We start from the raw sequence: 15,028 nt of genomic DNA on the forward strand, positions 1-15,028 counted from the left end.
CAGCCATTCTGTAAAGCAATAAGAAATTATGACGATAAAGTGACTCTCCTCTCTTCCTTAATACTCTTTTCATTCTAGGTTTTTATGATACTTTCTCATGGTTCTTGTCCTATCTATCTGATTTCATGTTTTTTTTTTCTTTCTCCTTTGCTATTCCCATTCAGATTAGACTCTCTTCCCCTACTTATCCTGCATTTTTCTCTAGAATTCTAATTTTAACTGGAACTCTGATTTCATTAGCTCCCACAAATTTAATCACTGTTTCCATTCCCAGAGCTACCTATCTGGGCATCTCCAATTTCATGTATATAACTCCCTTTCAGACATCTTAAAATGATGTCTAGTAGACAACTTAAACTCAATCTGTCCAAAATGCAATTCGTTATCTTTCCTCCCAAACCTTTGTTTCCTCCCCCCATGTTTTATATTACTATAGAGAACAATATGATCCTTATCAATCCCTCAGGCTCACATCCTATGAGTTGTCCTCCACTATCATCCCCATACCCAATACATTAACAAGGTCTGTCTTGAATACACTCTTTTATCTCCTTCAACACTGCTACCACTTTAGTGCAGATCCTCCTCATGTCATGCTTGACCTATTGCAGTAGCTTACTGGATCTATCTGTATCAATTCTTTCCCTACTCTAATCCAGCCTCCATTTAGTCATTACATTGTTTTCTTTTAAAGGATGCCTTTCTTTGAACTTTTAAATGTAAGGACAAATAAATATAAAATAACATTTTTTTCAGCAACCCAAAATATTAATTCATTATTCATAATCATGGTCTCATTGATAATTAAATATCCAAGGAAAAATTTTCTTAGCTTTATTAGATTTGGGGAGTAAATAATCATACTGGATTTATAAACAAGAAAGAAAAAAATAAGTAGAACTTTCTCATATTGGTACACAAAGATTCTCTTGAGTTAATTTTCATGTTTCATAAAACCTGAAGAGGATAGAACTAAGAACAGCTGTTTTTCTGATAACTGATGCATGTGTTTGACCTATTAATTTATGTCTCTGCTTTCAAAGCTATACAATGAAAAATACACTTGCTTTGAATATCCTTGGACAACATAAAGTTATGAAAACTTGTAGAATAATTTGATAATGAGCTATAAAATGCACATTAATTTAATAATGCTAGTAAACTAAAATATGCATATAAATTTGAAGTTCAGCATTATTAAAGGATGTTTAAAAACAAACAGGCACTAATAATTTTTATTTTCTAGTCATTTACATATATATGTATTATTTTATTTGGTTTGAATTCATGATTTCAGCTGTTTAGAGATATCCAATTGTGGAAACACACTCCATTAACTCTAGCTAACAACTGCTCTGTTACATGTAGGCATAATGAATGTCCTAGAACACTTAGAGTTTAAGTGTATTTTCCAGAGTCACCTCACTTATAAGTGTCATAGACAAAACTTGGGCTTGGGTCTCCTTCATTCCCAAACTGTCTTTCTACACATTATGCCATGCATGCTGTTTCTCATTTTAAAAATACATCTTATTTATATTTTTATTTAAACAGAATATTTATTAAAACAAAAATAAACAATGTATTTTTTCTTGTCTTCAATTTAGACTTTTGCATTATAGTTTTGTCTATGTCAAAATATCAGGAAGTAAGAAAAGCTAAAAATAGTATGTAGTAAGATGCAGTTTTTCTATAATGCTAGAAAATAAGAAGGCAAATTCCTTTGTAACAAACTAGACTAAAAAGACTATCACTGATTAATTTTTAATAATAGCTTTTAATTTTCAAAATACTTGAAAAGACAATTTTCAACATTTACCCTGGCAAAACCTTGTGTTACAAGTTTTTCTCCCTCCCTTCCTCACACCCTCCTCCCCTACAAAGAAAGCAATTCTTCTGTACATATTTTCATGTGCACAAGAAAATTCAGATCAACAAGGAAAAAAGGGAGTAAAAAGAAAAGCAAACAAGCAAACAACAATAAAAAATGTACAAATACTATATTGAGATGTACATTCAATCCCCACAGTGCTTTCTCTGGGTGCAGATGGCTCTCTCTATTACAAGTTCATTGTAACTGACCTGAATCACCACATTGTTGAAAAGATCCAGGTCCATCAGAGTTGATCATCACATAATTTTGTTGACAAATTGGTCTTGAAACCAAAAATAGTGCAAAATCATTTGCATAATCAAAAGACAATTCACAAGTTGTAATGGCAGGCAGCCTAATACAACTGAAAAAATACAAGAATTGATGCCAGGACAGTATTTCCATTATTCCTTCTGCTGCTAATTGTCTAGAATCATCTCAGTAACTCTTTGCTCCTCTATGCAATAGATTGCAGAGTGTGTTTGGGTCTAAGTTCTAAAGTTACCAAATTTTCAATAAAATGACTGTTTAAGAGTGTGAATGCTACTCAATTAAAAATGTCTCCAATGTTGTAATGGCCAGGAATTGAAACTGAGTGTGGTCTAAACTACAAGGGAGGGTCTATCTGTGCATGTATGTTAAAGCTAAAAGTATATCCCTATTTTTGAGTATCTTTAATCAACATTCTCAAAGTAATTTTGTGGTCGATGTGTTCTCTTTGATATAACTAGCCCTCAAAGCATATGTATATTGATGATACACAGTTTTTACTGTGTATCACAGAAAACACAGAATTTACTAAATTCAGGTTGTAAAACATTTTATAAACATTATTTTACTTGGTCTTTCCCAAATTCTCTAAGGAATATGCTACATTTTTGTTTTTGTTTTCATCTGTTAGATAAATACCGGACTTGTGATTTTGTTGGACTAAATAACTCCCACTGAGAAATCTCCTTCTGTCAGTACTAGTTTGGAACCACAGTCTTAGAAAGTTTTCCAACTGCCTAAGTAGTTCAGTAAATTCTTTGGGGTCACACAACCAAATTGAGTCAAAAGCATGATGAGATCAGGTGTTCCTGAACTCTAGGAGTAGCATTATTTCCATTATACAAAGAAGAGGAGGAGGAGGAAGAGGAGGAGGAGGAGGAAGAAGAAGAAAAAGAAAAGCAGGCTGTTGATGATAGGTAGTACTTACTCCAAATTTTCAATGCCATTTGCTTATATTATCTCATTTGATCCTCACAACAATTCTTTGGAATATTTCCCACATTTTATTGTGGAAGCTGAGAGAGGTTAACCCACTTGTTCAGAGTCAAACAGGTAGTAAGTATCTGAAACAGTATAAAAATTTGGAGGGGAGGCAGGATGTGAACTCTGACTGAATCAAGCTGAGGATTTGCTATTCCAACTAGCTGCTAATGATTCTCAGTTGCTAATATTATTCCTGTTTTGCAAATCAGAACTTTGAGTCTCAAAAGAAACAACTTACTAGAGATTCCATTAGTAAGCATCCAAGACAGGATCCAAAGCCCTAAGTGTCTTCCTGAGGTCCAGTGCTCTATTCACCACTTTCTGGTGTCTTTCTATAAATAAATAGAACTATTGATCCACTGGTGAAAAAAATCATGTTTTTGAATGTAAAAATGATTCAATGGCCATTGTCCTAGTGATGCAGAATTTGAAAGACTTTATTTCCTTTTACATCAATTTGTTGTTGTTCAGTCATGTCTGATTCTTCATGACCTTGTTGATCATACTGTTCATAGAGTTTTCTGGTTTTATTAGCAAAGCTATTGAATTAGTTTGCCATTTCCTTCTGCAATGGATTAAAGTAAACACGGGTTAAGTGACTTGCCTAGCATCAGAGAGCTGAGACTGTTTGAGACTGGATTGGAGCTTGGGTCTTCCTTACTCCAGGCTCAATATTCACTGAGCCACCTACCTGCCTTTCACAACTTACAACAAGTCTTAAAACAGATTGTTTCCTCCTCTCTTCATGATTTAACACTTTGCCTCTGTTGTTGATTCTTCTGGGCCTTTTTCCAAAATTCACTGAATTGATGATCAAATATAAGGAGACTTGGGATCTTTTCTTTTTTTTGCTCACATCACCTACCTCCTACAAGAATCATGAGAAACAGTGCTAATTGCCATGCTATATACAGCAGAAACAGGGAAAGAAGAGAACAAATCCAGTGAGCCAAAGGGGACCTCAGTTTGTGGACAAATGAGCTGAGAAAAAAGAGCTTAGGCAGATGGATCTAAAGAACAGGCTTCAAAGCAGCTTCTAGGTTGCAGACTATCAGGCTACAAAACCCCAGTAAGGCTATTTAAGCTTACCTGCAAGTAGTTTGTTATGAATCCTTCAGATTTCTGGGAGCTGTCCAATGTACTTCATGGATCTTATAGTGACAATTCACTTGTTGTTGAACATAGTGCCTAAAGTGGGACTTTGTATGAAAATCCGTAGCCTTTTCTTTTAATTTAATTTCTCTGTCTCTATGTTTCTACATCTTTTGAAAATATTTGATTATTTTAACCCTCAAAATTCACTCTCCTTTTTCACTTCACTTTTATTCTTACCCAAAGGCATTTGCTACATGTTTAACTGTTAAGTACCCCAAAACATAAAGCTATTGGAAGGGAAAAAAGGCTGTACTCTTGTAAATCCTGGCGATATTGTCCCATCTTTCGTTAATCAGAAGATTAAGCTTAATATCTCTCCCCTTCTTTCTGATAATAAGCAGTGGTATCCAGGGATGCAGGTCTCATAAAAATTCCAGATGTTGCCCTAACCTAAATAGAGTTAATTAAAAGCTTGTCTCCACCTCAAATCCTACTGTCTGAATAGTACCAATCGATGAGGAGGAATCAATCAGCTGGGGAGTTGTGGGGTTTTTTCCCCTTTATTCAGAGATTTACAAATAATCTATAGGCAAATCGACCTCCTCGGCGACAGGCTTCTAATCGGCTGACCCTGGTTGAAGCGCAAATGACCTTGGGGAAGGAGAACGAAGAAGTGCTGGAGGCTCTTCTGGAACCTCGCTGGGATTTTCCCCGGACAAGGAGGGGCGGGTTTCGTTTCGGTTCTCGTGTATTAATAGTATCACTGAGGAACACAAGCACGGAGTGGAAGGGGAGGCAAAACGTCCAGTTTCTGCCCTACGCCTCCCGTTTTCCCCCAGAGGTCCACTATTCTCACTAAGCCTGAGACAGGCGGAGACGGAGGGGGGAGAGAGAGGGGGGGAGAGATGTCTAGTTCTTCATTCCGCGGATAGCAACTAAGCCTGCTTTTGGGGCGGGGGCAGAGGGCTGCACTGCCCCAGAACCGTTGGAGAAAGCTGTTTGCGGGAGGTGTCAGCTAGAGAAAGACGGCTCCAACAGCGACTCTGGGGAATGCGAGCTGGGCTCCCCCAGTATGCTTACTTAGGCGAGTGGAGGTCTTGCCATTCAGCCCGCCCGGCTCTGGGAAACAGGGTCAACATTCCCCAGTGACCCCTGGCGGGCAGGTCCTCTCTTCAAGACCTCATTAAAAGCATCCAGGCACTTGTCTCGCCTCACTTGGCAGCCTGGGGGTGGTCGAGGAGGAGCCCGGCCTCTGACTGGAGAGCACCTTCCCCCTTTGCTCTCTCGGAGAGAGCCAGCGCCCCGCTCCCGAGTCAGCAATTCCAGACCCAGGAGCAAACGAGTCTAGCGCATCGGGGGCGCCCGGGGCCCGAGTGAGAAAAGGCGCATCGGCGCAGCAGCGGAGGAAGCGCCGCGGTTCCGGCCCAGAGGACCTTTCTACTCGGCGCGGAGGAGAGCTCCAGCTTCCCGGCCAGCCTTTGGCTGGCTCCAGTCCTCTTCAGGCTTGTCTGCTCCCATCAGCTTTAGGGGCAGGGACGTTTGCCAAGAGTCGTCGGTTCAACTAATCCTGTTGTCTGCTCTGGGATCAATCCCCATGGCCGTTTACTGCGCGGCGAGGCTGGGACCGCGGCTGGGGCCGTAGCGGGCGCGCTGAACGCCAGTCTTTACTTCTCCCCAGAGCCAACGGCCAGACACATCGGTCCGCGGCCTGCCCGCTCAGCAGCAGCCTTGCGGGGAGGACTCCATGAGACGGCGTCGCCGCAGGGTCCCCGGCCCCCGATGGAGCGTCAGGACACTTTCGTGGACGCCGCGGTGCTGGACTTCGTGGCCGATCTCTCCCTGGGGTCCCCCGGAGGCCCCCTTCTCTATGACCTTGGCTCCGGGGGGGCCCTGGAGGAGCGGGCCATGGGCCTCCGGGGGGGCATGGCCCGCGGCCTGCAGTCCTTCGAGGAAGAGGACGAGGGGGAAGAGGAAGATGAAGAAGATGAAGAGGAGGAAGGTGAGGGAGACGCAGAGGGAGATGGAGGCGAGGAAGGGGAGCCCCTACGGGGCGCCTCACTGCTTCTGGGCCGCCCCAAGAGGAAAAGGGTGATAACCTTAGCCCAGCGACAAGCCGCCAACATCCGCGAGAGGAAGAGGATGCTCAACCTCAACGAAGCCTTCGACCAGCTAAGGAAGAAGGTGCCCACCTTCGCCTACGAGAAGCGCCTGTCGCGGATCGAGACCTTGCGCCTGGCCATAGTGTACATCTCCTTCATGACGGAGCTGCTGGCCAGCTGCGAGAAGCAGGAGGCGAGCCGGGGAGCCCGGCCTTAGGGAGAGAGCGCGCCACGACGGCAGAGGGCCGGAGACTTAGAGCTGAGGAGGGCAGCTCGGCCGCAGGCGCAGGGGGGGTCTCGGAGATTGAACATCTGGCTTCCCAGGCGGGCAATAAACACACCCGGGAAAACTCTGGAGAGCCTAGCGCGCCCCGCGGGCGCCCTACTGCCCAAAACCCAGCTCGCCCCGAAACCGTAGACTAGATTTAACACCTGCCAATGCCTGTGTGCGTGAGTGGCGTCGGGAGAAGGGAGCGTCTCCCTCTCCGACGCGGGGCTGCTTCCCGAGAGCTTTGAGGTACCCTTTGCACTGGCCCGGGCTCGCTCACCGGACTGGGATTGGAGGATGGAGGCGGCTGGCGGGGGGGGGATGGAGCTGGGGTCCGAGCTCCGCCAAACACTCCGGTCTCGCCTTTTGTGCAACTAAATAATAAATTCTCCCACTTGCTTCTCTCGAAGCCTGACCACTTGATGGGGGTGGCTGCTGGCAGGGGCAGAGGGGGGAGCAGGGGCTTTCCCAGACGGGAAAGACAAGATTGGGACTGGGGTGATGGGGCAGCAAAAGGAATCCCAGCTCAGCCGCCAGGATTCAGTCCAGTCGGGACCAGGGGCGGTCAAGAATCAGGATCCCCCTGGAGCAAAGCGACTGATGAGAGCAATTCAGGGAGGGGGGGAGGGGAGAGGAGGAGGAGGAAGAGGGAAAGGGGAAGGAGGAAGGAGGGACGGCTAAGAGGGAATCGTGCAGTAAGAAGAGCAGATCGGCCAGGGAGACAGGTGAGGCAGTCTGGAGACCAGAGGATGAGATGGAAAGGAAAGGGGTAAGTACGGTTTGGAAGCAGACTCAGAATCAGGGCCAGGAAAAGTCAGGCTCCCAGACCCAGTGGAAAAATGGTCCAAGAACCTTTCAGCTTGCTCGGGTCTCTGCTCCCCCAAATGCTGTGAGCCCGTCTAAGAGCTGCTGGCGTTCCTGAAATGTGAGCGTTGCATTAGCTTAGTCTAAGATGCCTCCCGGCTCCGAATCTGGGATCTAGTAAATTCAGGTTGCAGAGGGGGAAGAGAGATGGACCGAGGACAAGATGGATGGATGAAGGGTCAGAGGGTGGAGCAGGTGAAAGAATGGAATGAATGAACGAAGTCAGGGAAAGAGAAAGCAGGATGGAAAGTAATGGCAAATATATACAGGCTTACTTGGCTACTTCTAGGCTTTTATGCTTCCCTAGCAGGTGATTTCTAAAGGGAACAGAACAGAAGCTAGCTCCTCCTAGCCCCAGCTCTACTCTCCTTTATATATTCTTGAGAACTCCATCCTCTCCTTTTATCCCACCCTCAAGAAAAGTGTGGCCCAGGTCAGATCTCTTGAAGTGTGCGTGTGTGAGTGAGAGAGAGAGAGAGACAGAGACAGAGACAGAGACAGAGACAGAGAGACAGAGAGAAACACGGAGAGACAGAGACAGAGACAGAGAAACAGAGAGATTTACAGAGATATGAAACAGAAAAGCACAAAGACATATAGGTTATAGGGACAATGAAACAGTGAGATGCTGAGTCAGATACAGAGGAAGAGGTAGGCAGAAACAAAGACAGAGAGGCAAACAAACAGGCAATGGCCCAACAACCAGCTGCTACCCCTCTTTCTCAGGGCTGTCCAGTGCAGACCCAGAAGCTTCAGCTTCAGGAGAACCCACTTTCACTGCTCCTTCTATATCTGTGGGCCTTTCTTACCCAAGAGCTGCTGGTCTCCAGGCTCCTGAATGGGTTGAATATGTCTTAGCCTGGAGGACTGTTTTTATCTCTTATGACACTTCTTCCATTGTGAAGAAGAACAAAGAGGAAGAGCCTTTTAACTACTCACCCTAGTCATCTGGATAGTGAAGGAAAGCCATGATCTGTATCTTCCCCCATCCTAAATCTCTCACTGTCTGAAACCCCACCCTGCCCTGTACTGGACTCCTACAAGAGAAGAAACCTGAAAAAAAATTTCAAAATTCATGGGATTAAGAGCTGAAGGTACAAGGGAAAGTAATTATCCAAGAGACTCCCTCCCTTGGAAATGAGGAAGCTAAGCCCCAGAATTGGCCAGGGGGAGGAGGAGGGGCAATTCCTCAAGTAGTGCAGGGATAGAAGCAAGTCAGTAGCCTGAGCTTGAATGTGAAATGTCTGTGGACTTGTCATCTTCCTCCTACTCCACTTCCACAGCAATGTAGACGCTTTTGTTCTCTCCCTATCACACTGAAGATTCTTCTCCCAATAAAACCTTAAGGATTTCAGGGTTTATATTTACCTTGACAGAGCTGAGGGAAATAACAGATCATTCGGCCATTCCAGGAGGAGAAGAGATCCTAAAGCAAGTCCTAGCTGTAAGTACAAATGATTTTTAGGGAACACAGTAAGCCACACTTCATTGTCTACTTCCCAGGAAGAGAACTTCACCCTGACCTGTTCTGGCACAAATTGGACAGGTGCAGAAACATCCCTTTTCCTGGGAGAGGGGTAGGTAATAATTCCCGGTGTCATTTCTTTTGGCCAGAGCTCCTGACCCTTGAGTGTATCAGGATTTCTATGAAAAACAATGTCATCCACAACACCCTAACAAAATCATGATTTGCCACTTATTTGATGTGTGACTTTGGGTGAGATACTTCCTTTAATCTATTTGTTTCGCAGTTTCTTCCTCTATAAAATGAGGACTTTGGGATAAATGTTCTCTAAGTTTCCTTCCAGCCCTAGCTAGCTCTGTGATTCAGAATGGATACTTTCCGACCATGATATTCCAGCCAATGATATTTCTGGGCTTATATATTGTATATTTTTCACTATCAATGATAGTTTCTGTCTACTATAACACAGGCGAACTCAAAAAGTTCCAATAGTTGTTTTTTTTTAATCAACAATAACACAGGCAGCAAGTATTTCTCCTATTCCCAGTGAGAGATTTTTTTTTTTTAATTTCCTTCTTAGTCCCCTTTGTTTTATGAGTAAAGGGATAAGATCCCTTTCATTTAGTCAGAGAAAATGTATCTTGAAATATGATGGTTTGAGATAGTTTTCATTCAAATATCAAGTTTTTACCTCATAAGAAACCGAATATATGAGAAAGGGAATAGTTAAGAAAATAAAATGAATAGGGACAAAAGTTTTTTGAGAAAAAAAGAAAAATAAACTTGATAAATTTTTAGAATCAGGTTTTGGAATAAGGTCTGTTTTCCCCTTAGCAATCTAGACCATGTTAAATATTTTAAAAATTGTTCATCTCATTTATTTCTCTTCCTTTCTTTGATATTTTTCTTCAGCTTTTTTCCCTTTTCCTTATTCCATTTATTTTACTATACATTTTATTAAACTTTGGGATTTCAGTGAAGATATTTTAATTTTTGGTCAGTTTCCATTAAGAATCCTTCTTCTCTTTAGCCTTAATGTAAAGAGAAATGCTCCCAACAATTGCAGTTATCTGAAAATGGTGGGTTCTGAGAGAAGCTAAGTGCTGCCTTATTACATGTTACAGACAAGATTCTTATTCAGAGATGAATTGGGAATATAAGTCACTTCATAGTCCTGCCAAGTTTGAGTTCTCTAATTTTGTGATTCTACTAATATAAATATAAGATGATTTTTCATTGGTTTTTCTTTGTATTTTGAAAATAATATTAGAAAATATTCAAAACCCAAATTGTGCCCCTGGGATAACAGGGAAATAGAGTTAGGAATGTATGTCATGTTTTCATTTTCCCTTAAATAATGTTCTTGAGATATAGAGAGTAAGAGTCTTAGTAAAGTTCTCCCATTGGTCTTAATTCAGCCTCCCTGATTCCTAGTGAAGTTAACCACTCCAAGGAATTTTTTTCTCAACTTAGCTATTTCTATAGCTATTACTACTATTAACCTAGTTATTTCTGCAGCTATCCTTTAAGGGCTAGTTTTATTGCTTCATTCTTCGAAGATACATTAAGTTTCTTTTCAATTACATTCAGTAAACTTTGTCATCAGGGAATTTAAGAGAATTTTAATAATCTTTGGGAATTTTAAAGGAAGAGGGACTAGATGCAACATGAAGAAATTGATAGATAGCTGACTTCAGAGATAGGGAAAAAATCCTCCAAGCCAGCTTTTGACAAAGTTTTTATGTTTGACTCTGGACAAGTTTCTAATCTCCCAGTACCCCCAGCCAACTTCCAAAGATTTGTAAAGAAAGATTTGCAGAGACATGACTGATTAGAATTGGTGGAGGGAGTGATCTCATGCCGAGTTCCTTTTACCAATATGTAACTACCATCAGCAACAAAGTTCTCCAATACATGAGCAATTTACAAATCATCAAGGGTCAAGTTAATTGGTTTCAAATTTCTGTGTTATTCAGAATAATGTTTTGCTTCCTTGGATCTTCTAAAGTACAAGAAAAAGAGGCCACCTTCACAATTATATATGCCTTCAAGACAGAGCAGCTGGGTGGCATAATGGATAATGTAGTTTTCCAGACTTGGAGTCAGAAAGATTATCTTCCTGAATCCAAATCTGGCCTTAGACACTGGCTGTGTGAACCTGTGTGAACCAAACAAACCTTGTTTGTCTCAGTTTCCTCACAAAGAACTGGAGAAGGAAATGGCAAACTACTCTCAGTGTTTCTGCCAACAAAACCCCAAATTTAATTTTAAAAGTCAGATGTAACTAAAAATGATTGAAAAACAAGAAGAAACAAGACAAGTAGGATGATTATCAAATATTTTTATTCCAGTGCTTCAGTGGAGATAGAATTTCAGACACGGATGGGTATTTTCTCCATTAACAATACATCATAGCCAACATATTCTATGCAATCAGTGTCCATGTTTTCCTTTAGAACAGCAAATATAAGATAATGTAACACATTAATTCTAGATCTTCAACTCAGTTTGTGGGCACCAAAATAAAGGCAGGACTCTCAGAACCCAGACTCTCTAGAAAAAGATTTCATGTTAAAATATCAACAGCTAAATTAATATCCATAGATGATCTAGACTTTGAATTCCTTGAAATCAGAAACTATTTCTCTCATTTTGATCTTTGTATTCCCCAGCTCTTAGCAAGCACAATGTCTTGCACAGAATAGGTGCTTAATAAATTCCAGTTAACTGGCTGGTTTTTCATATTGCCTCCCTTCTTTTCTACCAGTACACTGCTTCACTGTAGCAGCATGGAAAAAAATTTATTATTTACCATACCATATATAATACCATGTGTTATATGCTGATGATACAATTAGAAAAGCAAAACAATACTTATTCTAAATGACCTCATGTTGTATTTTTCAATTTAATTTATTTTATTATTCTATTAAATTTATTTAATTAAAAATTTCAAAAAATATTATTATAAACTTTTATTTTCAAAACCTACATGAATAATTTTTCAGCATAAACCCTTGAAAAATCTTGTATTCCAATTTCCCCTATTTTCCCCAATCCTTCCCCGAGATGGAAAGTACTCCAATATATGTTAAACATGGTAAAAATATATGTTAAATCCAATATAGGCATAAATATTTATACAATTATCTTACTGCATAAGGAAAGTCAAATCAAAAAAGAAAAAAATCAGAAAGAAAATAAAATGAAAGCAAACAACAACAGAAAGAGTGAAAATTCTGTGTTGTGATCCCCACTCAGTTCCCACAATCCTCCCTCTGGGTGTAGATGGCTCTCTTCATCACAAGGTCATTGGAAGTAGATTTAATCATCTCATTATCAGAATCGCATCCATCAGAACTGACCATCCTATAATCTTGTTGCTGTGTATAATGATCTAATTTTGCTCATTTCACTTAGCATCAGTTCCAAATTGCTCTCAAGAATGGTTGGAACAATTCACAACTCCACTAAATATGTATTGGTGCATCAGTTTTCCCACATCCCCTCCAACATTCGTCATTATCTTTTCCTGTCATCTTAGCCAATCTGAGAGGTGGGTAGTGGTACCTCAGAGTTGTCTTAATTTGAATTTCTTTGATCAATAGTGATTTAGAGAACCTATTCATATGATTAGAAATGGTTTTGATTTCTTCATCTGAAAATCGCTTGTTCATATTCTTTGACCATGTATCAACTGGAGAATGTTTTGAATTCTTATGAATTTGAGTCAATTCTCTATATATTTTAGAAATGAGGCCTTTATCAGAACTTCTGAATGTTGTTTCCCAATTTATTGCTTCCCTTCTAATCTTGTCTGCATTAGTTTTGTTTCTACAAAGCTTTTTAACTTAATATAATGAAAACTATTTTCTGTCCAATAATATACTCCAGTTCTTTCTTCACAAATTCCTTCCTTCTTTCACAGATCTGAGAGGTAAACTATCCTTTGTTGTTCTAATTTGCTTATAATATCACTCTTTATGTCTAAATCATGAGCCCATTTTCACGGCATATAATGTTAGGTGTGAGTCAATGCCTAGTCCCTTCCATACTAATTTTCCCAGCAGTTTTTGTCAAAGAGTAAGTTTTTATCCCAAAAGTTGGAGTCTTTGGGTTTGTCAAACACTAGATTACTATGATCGTTGACTATTTTATCCTGGTACTTAACCTATTCCACTGATTGACTCTCCTATTTCTTAGCCAGTACCAAATGGTTTTGATGATGCTGCTTTGTCATATAGTTTTAGGTCTGTCACAGCTAGACTTTCATTTGCAATTTTTTTTTTCATTAATTCCCTTGAAATTCTTCACTTTTTGTTCTTCCTGGGGAATTTTGTTATTTTTTCTAGATCTGTAAAATAATTTCTTGGGAGTTTGATTGGTATGGCACTGAATAAGTAAGATTAATTTAGGTAGTATTGTCATTTTTATTATATTTGCTTGGACTACTCATGAGCACTTGATATTTTACCAATTGATTAGATACGACTTTATATGTGTAGTTATGCTCATATAGTTCCTGATTTTGCCTTGCAGGTAGATGCCCAAATATTTTATATTATCTACAGTTTTTTTTTGACTTTATTTTTTTTTTATTTTATTTTATTATTATAGTAACTTTTTATTGTTGGTCCAGGGTAATTTTTTTTTTACAACATTATCCCTTGCACTCACTTCTGTTCCGATTTTTCCCTCCCACCCTCCATCCCCTCCCCTAGATGGCAAGCAGTCCTATATGTGTTGAATATGTCCCAGTATATCCTAGATACAATGTATGTGTGCAGATCCAAACTATCTACAATTATTGTAAATAAAAATTCTCTTTGTATCTCTTGCTGTTGGAATTTGTTAGTAATATGCAAAAATGCTGATGATTGATAGGGCTTTATTTTGTATCCTGAAACTTTGCTAAAATTGTGAATTGTTTCTGAAGGCTTTTTTAGTTGATTCTCTAGGTTTTTCTAAGTACACCATCATGACATCTGCAAAGAGTAATAATTTGATTTCCTCATTACCTACTCTAATTCTTTTACTCTTTTTCTTCTCTTATTGCCAAAACTAACATTTCTAATACAATTTTGAATAGTAATGGTGATAGTGAGTAAACTTGTTTCACCCTTGATTTTATTGGAAATGATTTTAGTTTGTTCCCATTACATATGATGCTTGTAAATGGTTTTAAATAGATGCTACTGATCATTTTCAAGTAAATTCCATTTATTCCTATACTCTCTAGTGTTTGTAATAGGAATGGATGTTGTATTTTATTAAATGCTTTTTCTGCATCTATTGAAAAATCATACAATTTTTGTGAGTTTGGTTATTGATATCATCAATTATGTTCATTATTTTCCTACTATTGAACCAGCCCTGAATTCCTGGTATAAATCATACTTGGTCATAGTGTATTATTCTGGGGATGACTTTCCATAATCTCTTTGCTAATATTTTATTTAAGAGTTTTTAATCAATATTTATTAGGGAAATTGGCCTGTATTTTTCTTTCTCTATTTTTCATCCTACCTGGTTTAGGTATCAGCACCATATCTGTGTCATAAAACGAATTTGGAAGGACTCTTTCTTTTCTTATTTTTTCAAATAGTTTGCATAATGTTGGAATTAATCTTTAAATGTTTCGTAGAATTCACTTGTAAATCCATCTGGCCTTAAAGATTTTTTTTCCTTAGGGAGTTGATTAATAGCTTGTTCTATTTCTTTTTCTAAAATGAGACTATTTAAATAATTTATTTCCTCTTCTGTTAACCTGGGCAATCTATTTTTGTAGATATTCCTCCATTTCATTTAGATTATCAAATTTGTTGACATAGTTGAGCAAAATAACTTCTAAGTATCATGCTAATTCCCTCTATATTGGTGGAAAGTTCTCCCTTTTCATTGTTGAGACTAACAATTTGATTTTTTTCTTTACTTTTCTAATCTACATTTCTAATAAAAAAAAATCAAAGGTTTATCTATTTCATTGTTTGTTTTCCATAAAACCAACTTTTAGTTTTACTTTATAGTTTAATAGTTTTCTTATTTTCTATTTGGTTAATCTCCTCTTGTTTTCAGAATTTCAAATTTGGTATTAAATTTAGGGTTTTTAA

The 15,028-nt window shown here is 39.4% G+C and overlaps 1 protein-coding gene across 1 annotated transcript; it reads left to right on the top strand.

Moving 5' to 3' along the window:
* Positions 1–5,365: 5,365 nt before the first annotated feature.
* Positions 5,366–6,774, top strand: FERD3L (Fer3 like bHLH transcription factor). Its single transcript, XM_012551437.2, has one exon. It carries the CDS (start codon positions 6,002–6,004, stop codon positions 6,536–6,538), a length of 537 nt encoding a protein of 178 aa, XP_012406891.1. The 5' UTR covers positions 5,366–6,001; the 3' UTR covers positions 6,539–6,774.
* Positions 6,775–15,028: the final 8,254 nt, after the last annotated feature.

The sequence above is a fragment of the Sarcophilus harrisii genome, chromosome 5 (assembly GCF_902635505.1).
Source record: "Sarcophilus harrisii chromosome 5, mSarHar1.11, whole genome shotgun sequence".
Classification (NCBI taxonomy): Eukaryota; Metazoa; Chordata; class Mammalia; order Dasyuromorphia; family Dasyuridae; genus Sarcophilus; species Sarcophilus harrisii.

What these genes read in the sequence shown, in the direction of transcription:
- FERD3L (XM_012551437.2), top strand. Translation starts at nt 6,002, where the DNA reads ATGGAGCGTCAGGACACTTTCGTGGACGCCGCGGTGCTGGACTTCGTG.